General features: G+C 39.7%; 2 protein-coding genes across 2 annotated transcripts in view; one reads left to right on the forward strand and one right to left on the reverse strand.

Moving 5' to 3' along the window:
• Positions 1-899: 899 nt before the first annotated feature.
• On the reverse strand, positions 900-6,063 carry LOC123509142 (peptidyl-prolyl cis-trans isomerase B-like). The gene is made up of 4 exons (XM_045263313.1): positions 5,895-6,063; positions 4,648-4,855; positions 3,395-3,579; positions 900-1,457 (listed from the first exon to the last, which is right to left on the reverse strand). The coding sequence occupies exons 1-4, from the start codon at positions 5,988-5,990 to the stop codon at positions 1,317-1,319; spliced, it is 630 nt and encodes a 209-aa protein (XP_045119248.1). The 5' UTR covers positions 5,991-6,063; the 3' UTR covers positions 900-1,316.
• Positions 6,064-7,215: 1,152 nt separating this feature from the next.
• The window catches only part of LOC123509140, a 2,607-nt gene continuing 1,383 nt past the window's right edge, over positions 7,216-8,439 (forward strand). The window contains exons 1-2 of the mRNA XM_045263311.1: positions 7,216-7,569; positions 8,432-8,439. The exon at positions 8,432-8,439 is cut by the window's right edge and continues 219 nt beyond it. Coding sequence (XP_045119246.1) covers positions 7,421-7,569; positions 8,432-8,439 — 157 coding nt within the window. The 5' untranslated portion in view covers positions 7,216-7,420. The remainder of the gene's footprint in view (positions 7,570-8,431) is intronic.

Here is an 8,439-nt window from a genome sequence, read left to right on the forward strand (position 1 = left end):
GATGAGACAAGTGTGCAGGGCTCCCGACAAGTGAAAGATGTGCACCTGAAGAATGACTTGTAGCCGTGTTAATGTTGCAAAACACGTCAATTTTAAGATATTTATTTTTCTGCTAGGGCGAGTTGCCAGGTTGTGATATGTTGAAATGATAGTAAAAAATTTTGAAAGACGTTATCAATCCTGTTGAATGAAATTGTTGGCCTTTACAATTGTTTTCAAGCAAGTCTAAGTTCAAACACTTTATTTAACATGTTTTCTGAACAATCCTTATTATTCCTCAGCCAGGCAATATTTTTATATTTTAAGAATTAGTTTTGATTAATAACAAGTCAGAATTTTTACATAATTCGTGTCCAGCTTCCTTATTGGGAATTGTCATTTTCAAAATGATTTACGTTAACGTATATAAGTGACGTCATCAAGGGGGGTCCCCCCGGCTGATCCCTGACCCACACCCAGCTCCGGCCCGAGGGAGTGGGGGTGGGTGGGTGGCTGTGTGTGTGTGTGTGTGTGTTGCCTTGTCTTTCGTTATGAATGGGGGAGCTCCTCTCACGGACTGGATCCAGATCCGCTCCCAGCCGGTGGGTGGGTGAGTGGGTTGGTGGATGGTTGTGTGTCTGTGCGTGTGTCTATGCGTGTTGCGCTGTGTGCGCGTGTGTTGCCGTGTGTGTGTGTGTGTGTGTGTGTGTGTGTGTGTGTGTGTTGCCGTGTGTGTGTGTGTGTGTTGCCGTGTGTGTGTGTGTGTGTGCCGTGTGTGTGTGTGTGTGCCGTGTGTGTGTGTGTGTGTGTATGTGCAAACAATACAAGACAACCTCATACTGGCAACTTTGCAAAAATAATAAAACTACTACTACTACTACTACTAAGAATAATCGACAATGCCAGTAATACACAGCAAACCATAGAAAAAACACCTTTATTATAATTTTCACAGTACAAATGTTTAATCTTCCCAAAAATGCTGAGAATTAGGTGAAGAGTCTTAACAAATGCTGGAATGTGTGAGAGAGAGAGAGAGAGAGAGAGAGAGAGAGAGAGAGAGAGAGAGAGAGAGAGAGAGACTATATTTGTGCTATTAACACTTCAAAATAGTGCTAAACTTGTTTTGTGGGGGGTGAGGAGAGAGAGAGAGAGAGAGAGAGAGAGAGAGAGAGAGAGAGAGAGAGAGAGAGAGAGAGAGAGAAAAACTACCAAAGAAAATGCAGAATAGGAAAAATTCAAAAATTACAAAATACCCCAAAGAACCACAATACACCACAAAACACCACAATAACCCCCTCCACAGCCCCTAGCGCCCCCCCACAGTGTCCCAGCACCTAGTCGGTCTCCACAGCATTTTCCTTGTCCACAGAGAAGGGCTGGGCAACCTCCTCGCCTCCACAGTCTGCGATTTTAACTTCCTTGGCTGGCCTGTCTCTCTCACTGGTCTTCCCTGCTTCAATCTTCCTTATCACACTCTGTTGGAGGAGGAGGAGGAGGAGGAGGAGCAAGGGTTAGTGAAGGTGGAGATGGTTTTTGGGGCGGGAAAATGAAGAGGAGTTGGAGTAGTATAGAGTTGTTAAGATGAAGGAAGAGGAGGAAGGTTAAGATTGTGACTTGTGAGAGAGAAAGGGAGGGAAATTTGGAGGAGAAGAGAGGAGGAGGAATAAGTTTTAAGAGAATGGAGAGAAAAGGATGAGGATGTGTAAGAAGAGACGAGGAGGAAGAGAACATGAAGGAACAGAGGAGGGGGAGGAGGAATATAGGATGTTTAACAGAGAAAGTTGAGAAAATGAGAGAAAAGAAAAAGAAAATATAAGAAAAAAAAAAACTAAATCTCAGCGTTTGAGCAGTCACTTGTGTTGAGACGTGACCGCTGTGTGACAACCTGTGGCCGTCTTGTCTGCGACTGATTTGGTGCGCAAGGTAACTTGGCTTCACGTTGAGATCATGTTGCCTGCAGCTCAAGGCACTCCACATTTATGTTTAGATGACGTCACATCTGAGCTCAATGTCAGACACACATACAAGTTGTGCCTCTGTGCCCACACACCACATAAAGCATAATATTTTGACATTAATGAAAGCAGACAGCCTGGCTGGTGTGGAGGGCACCATCACACTTGCCCATGACACCCTTTAAGTTTAAACAGTCTGGTGACCACACACTGTGAAACCCAACGGACCAACACCAGCCATCAAAGCGTGTGCCATTCCAATATTTCAGTGTCATGTTTGTCTTGCTGCGATGAAGGAGTGTCTTCATTCAGCGCATATTGAAGGCCTTGGAAAAACCTTCTATGTGGCAAACTGTATAAACACTATTTTGGAACATGAAGAGAGTCCTGGCAGCCTCACACACTTTAGGAAACAGGATGGAGTGTGTTGGTGAGGGTGACAATCTCAACTCCACTTGAAGTTAACACAAGTTGACTGCAAAAACGAGGCTTAAATATCAAACATACAACACTGACTCCCCAAACTTACTGCTTCCCTAGGTCTCCTCCCAAACACACACACACACACACACACACACACACACACACACACACACACCATCTCTCCCATCAAAACACACTTAAAACCCTCAAAACACTCTAAAACCCTCAAAACACACTCTAAAGCCCTTAAAACACTCTAAAACCCTCAAAACACACTTAAAACCCTCAAAACACACTTAAAACCCTGAAAACACTCAAAACCCTCAAAACACTTAAAAAACACTTAAAAACCTCAAAACACACTTAAAATCCCCAAAACACTTAAAACCCTCAAAATGCACTAAAACCTCAAAACACACTTAAAACCCTAAAAACACACTTAAAAACCCTCAAAACACACTTAAAAACCCTCAAAACACACTTAAAACCCTTAATACACACTTAAAACCCTAAAAACACTTAAAATCCTCAACACTTAAAATCCTCAAAACACACTAAAACCCTCAAACACACTTAAAACCCTCAAACACACTTAAAACCCTAAAACACACTTAAAACCCTTAATACACACTTAAAACTCTAAAAACACACTTAAAATCCTCAAAACACACTTAAAAGTCTCAAAACGCACTAAAAACCCTCAAAACACACTTAAAAACCCTCAAAACACACTAAAACCCTCAAAACACACTAAAAACCCTCAAAACACACTTAAAACCCTAAAACACACTTAAAACCCTTAATACACACTTAAAACTCTAAAAACACACTTAAAATCCTCAAAACACTTAAAACCCTCAAAACACACTTAAAACCCTCAAAACACTTAAAAACCCTTAATATACACTTAAAACCCTCAAAACACACTTAAAAACCCTCAAAACACACTAAAAACCCTCAAAACACACTTAAAAACCCTCAAAACACACTTAAAAACCCTTAAAACCCTAAAAACACACTTAAAACCCTCTTACCATGCCGGAGATAACCTTGCCGAACACCACATGTCTGCCGTCCAGCCAGGAAGTCTTGGTGGTGGTGATGAAGAACTGTGATCCATTTGTGTCTTTTCCAGCGTTGGCCATGGACAGCCAGCCAGACCCATAGTGCTTCAGTTTAAAGTTTTCGTCCTCAAAGCGTTCTCCGTATATGCTGCGGCCTGTTCATTTGGGTGGGGGAGAGGGTGTTACGTTAGTTTAGGATGTTTTAAGGGAAAGATGTGAGGTGTTTTTGAGCCAGAATTGAGTGGTTTAAGGGACAAGTAGGGTGTGTTTTAGGGCATTTTGGGGAATAATTGTTTTTTTGGGCATTTTGTGTGTGTTTTAGGGCATTTTTTTTATTTAGGTATTTTTGGGAAGAATTGTGGTGTTTAAGGGTCAAATAGGGTGTTTTGGGGTGTTTAGGGTGTATTTTAGGGCATCTTGGTATTTTTAGGTATTTTGGGGAAGAATTGTGGTGTTTAAGGGTCAAATAGGGTGTTTTGGGGTGTTTAGGGTGTATTTTAGGGCATCTTGGTATTTTTAGGTATTTTTGGGAAGAATTGTGGTGTTTAAGGGTCAAATAGGGTGTTTGGGGTGTTAGGTGTATTTTAGGCATCTTGGTATTTTAGGTATTTTGGGGAAGAATGTGGTGTTTAAGGGTCAAATAGGGTGTTTTGGGGCATTTTTGGGTGTTTTTCAGGTGTTTTGGGTGTATTTTAGGGCATTTTGATGTTTTTTAAGAATTTGGTGGAAGAATTGAGGTGTTTAAGGGACAAATAAGCTGTTCTGGGGCATTCAGTGTGTGTTTTAGGGCATATTTGGGTGTTTTTCAGGTGTTTTGCTGTGTATTCAAGAGTATTTTAGTGTTTTAAAGCATTTTGTGGAAGAATTGTGGTGTTTAAGGGACAAGTAGGGTGTTTTAGGGCCTTCTAGGGTGTCTCCATATACACTACACCCTGTTCAATGGGGGCAGGGGTTAAGGTAGGTTAGGCTAGGCTAGGGTGTTTTGTGGGGGTGATATGAAGTGCTTGGGGGTGTTTTGGAGATTTTTAAGGGTGTTTATGGACAAAATATTGTGTTTTAGGTCAAAATGAGGTGTTTTGCGAGTGTTTGGGGTGTTTAACAGTATCAGGGGATGTGTAACAGTGTTCCGGGGTGTGTTTTGGGGGGCTGTGGTTGTGTTACGGTGAGTTTAGCAGTGTTTTAGGGGGTGTTGCTTGTGTTAAGGTGTGTTTGAGTGTTCTTACCTCCAGTCCCATCGCCCTTAGTGAAGTCCCCACCCTGGATCATGAAGTCCTTGATGACCCTGTGGAAGGTGGAGCCCTTGTATCCCTCCCCAGCTGGTTTATGAGCCAGCTGGAAGAAGTTCTCGACAGTTTTAGGGACAGTCTTGCCAAACAGTCCAATCTCGACGCGTCCAGCTGGTTCGTTGCCTATTGTGATGTCGAACCACACCTGGGACAGAGATGGAGATAAAGATGAGAGAGAGAGAGAGAGAGAGAGAGAGAGAGAGAGAGAGAGAGAGAGAGAGAGAGAGAGAGAGAGAGAGAGTGTTAAAATAAGAAAAGGAAGGTAAAGAACAAAAATTATGAGAGAGAGAGAGAGAGAGAGAGAGAAAATATAGTTACATAAAATTGAAGAAAAAAAGCAAGAATTAGTAGTGGAAATAGAAAAAAAAGAAAGTTACATTGATAGATAAAATAAAGATAGCTTACATAAGGGATAAATTTGTAAAGATAGACTAATTCAAGTTTACATCAAGTTTCTAAAGTCACATAAAGCAAGTTTGTCGTAAGTAAAGTAAAAAGTAAATTATTTCATTTAAAATTATACACACAAATCTGTAAAATAATAATAATAATAATAATAATAAATGAACTAGCAACAAGATAACAGCCTCTTATTTATCTTATCTTGCATACACCCCCTTAGAGAGAGAGAGAGAGAGAATAATAAAAAAAGATAAAAACTGTAGATTAAGAGAAAGGAATTAAAAGAAAAAGAAAGAATAAGAATTAAAAGAAAAAAAAATGAAAAATAGCAATATAAACAAGAATACAGGACAAAATTAATAGTAACTTGCAAACATAACTATTTCTGATCGCTGGAGAAATATTTAGAGACGTTACAAGGACAATTTCTCAACACAAATTCCAGTAATCTGTAACCGGATTCACAAAAACGCCAATTGGAAAAACCCGCCAAACTTGAACTACAACCTTTGAAAATATGAAGTCAGCATTTTTCTTATCAACTTTGGCTTAACATACATTAAAAAAATTATATACTTTTTTCCATTTGTGTATTAATTATTTAAAAGCATTTCTTGTGTTCGGAACCTACCACCACCATCACCACCTCTTGACCGAGCCTAACCTAACTTAACCTAACCCCCTTAGTAACCCCAGATAGGTGACACAACCTCTACAGATGCATGCCGGGTACCTATCCCCCCCTGAGAACCCCAGTGGATGAGAAATAGTAGAAATATTACCTTGTGTGTGACTTTAGGGCCCTTGTTTGCACCCTCAGCTGTTTTAGAGAAGGCCAGTAGGGCGCCTATCACGGCTACGACCACCACGACCTTCATGATGACGGCTACACGGGGAGTGATACGACCCGCCACCTTGTCTCTCACTCGCTCTCCCTCTCTCGCTCTCACTCTCTCCTCTCACAGATTGACACGTAAGCGCTACTCTTTAGCATCATCAAATGTGGTTTATCTTTACGTTCTTTGAGTGTTTGTGGGTGTTTTGGTGTGTTTATATAAAGGTTTGTGTTTTTGTCGTGTTTTGTTTGGTTTTTGTGTGTTTAGTTAGAGTTTTAAAAGATGTTTGGCATAATTGCTGACGTGTACGCTACTCTTTAGCATCTTTGCGGGCGATCTTTTCTTCTCTCTAACTTAATATTTCGGGCAGTTTTTATAGTTATTTTTGTACCTTGATTATCTTTTTAATTTTTCAGTTCTTTTTTTATGTTCTTTTGCTGTTGTTCTTTTCTATTTTTTTCATCACATTGACAAGTAGACGCTCACTGTAGCATCTTTCCGCTGTCTTGCTCACATTCTCCCATTTATTTATTTGTTGTGTGTTTAATGTACGTATATCTTAATTCACTATTTATTTGATGGCTTTTTAGTATTTTTTCTTTACATTTCTTGGTATTTTAGTGACACATTTGTTGTTTTCTCGTATCTCTATATAAAGGATTATTTACTTAAGGCTTGTTTTTTCTTGATCTAATAAATTTATCTTATATATTAACTTTTATTTTTCTTTTGTGTTCATATACCATTTCAAAAAGAGAGAGAGAGAGAGAGAGAGAGAGGGGTATCAACAGTTTACCACATTGCCGTATTTTTTCTTATTTTCCTTTCCCTTTCCCTCTCTTTTTCCCTCTCATTATTATTATTTTCTTTGCACCACGCCCACGGGATGCTGTATGGGCGTGGGGAAGTCGTGGGCTGCTATGGGAGGGCGTGTGTGTGTGTGTGTGTGTGTGTGTGTGTGCCAGCGCGTGTCCATTTCCCGCCAAAAATATGAGAGAAAAAATATTTGATTTGATAAAAAAAAAAAATAGATTCTTTATTTCGGCGACGTAAGAGTGAAATGGTAAAGAAGAGGAAGAATAAGAATAGAATAAAAGAAGAAATACATTAATTTACCGATAATTTGAGAAAGAGAGAGAGAAACGATAAAAAGAAGAAAAGATAAACGAGAAAGAGAAAAAAACAACAAAACTTTGTGTATGAGAGATAGAAGAGAGAAAAAGCGAAAAAAAAGAAAAAGGAGAGAAGAGAAAATAGAAGAAAGGAGACGATAAGAAGAAGCAGAAGAAGAAGAAGAAGGAAGAAAATAGAGAAAATTAAAGAGAGGGAGAGAGAAACGAAAACCAGATCAGATTTAAAGATAAAAACTCATATAAGGAAAGAATAACAATAATTTGATTTAGAGAGAGAGAGAGAGAGAGAGAGAGACACATAACCTAGAAATAAGAAGAGAGTAAAGAACAGCAATTTTAATGAGTTACGGGGCAGGAGTGATGGAGTTCTTCAAGGCGGGAAGCTGTGGGGAGTTCAAGAGGGTGCTGCTGCTGTACCCTGAAGCTGTGAAGGTGAAGGCACAGCAGAAGGCGAAGAAGAAGGGAGAAAGCTTGGAATCATTAGACAAGTATGGATTTTTTGTGGATTATATTGTTGTTTTTGTTGTTGTTAGTCCTTGTTGTTGTTGTTTGTCCTTGTTGTTGTTGTTACTATTATTATTGATACTGCTACTCCAAAATTACTTACGTTGGGTTAGGTTAAGTTAGTTTTATTTTTTTTCATTAGATTTTTGTACTACTACTACTACTACTACTACTACTACTACTACTACTACTGTTTTTACTAATATAATGGCTGGAAAAAAGGTTGATAGCTTAAAAAAAAAATGGGTAAGTTGTTGATACTCATGCAGTTTTGGGGTCCCCTAATCTAACCTAACCTAACTAATGCCAACTTTCAAACCTAACTTAACCTAACCTAACCTTTGAAAACCTTATTAATGTTTCTCTCTCTCTCTCTCTCTCTCTCTCTCTCTCTCTCTCTCTCTCTCTCTCTCTCTCTCTCTCTCTCTCTTTTCTTCCTCTCCTCTCCTTCCTTCCTTCTCTCTTCTTCTTCCCTCTCTCCTCTTACTTTTTCCTCTTCCTCTTCCTCCTCTCTCTCTCTCTCTCTCTTCTCTCCTGCAATCCTTCTCTCTTAATATTTTCTTACTTTTCCTCTTCCTCATCCTCTCTCTCCTTTCTTCTTTCTCTCTCTCTCTCCTCTTCCCTCTGCCAAACCCTTCCTCCTTACTTTTTTCCTCTTTCTCTCCTTCCTAATTAAATCAATCCAATTTTTCCTTCCCTTTTCTTCTCCCATCCTCTCCCCTCTCCTTCCTCTCATTTTCTCCTCTTCTTTCAATCTTCCAACCCTTCCCCTACTCCCCCCAACCCTGTCCTGCACTCCCTCCCACCCCTAACCTAACCTAACCTAACCTAATTTAACCCAAACAGGTGGATAC

The sequence above is a fragment of the Portunus trituberculatus genome, chromosome 26 (assembly GCF_017591435.1).
Source record: "Portunus trituberculatus isolate SZX2019 chromosome 26, ASM1759143v1, whole genome shotgun sequence".
NCBI classification, from domain to species: domain Eukaryota; kingdom Metazoa; phylum Arthropoda; class Malacostraca; order Decapoda; family Portunidae; genus Portunus; species Portunus trituberculatus.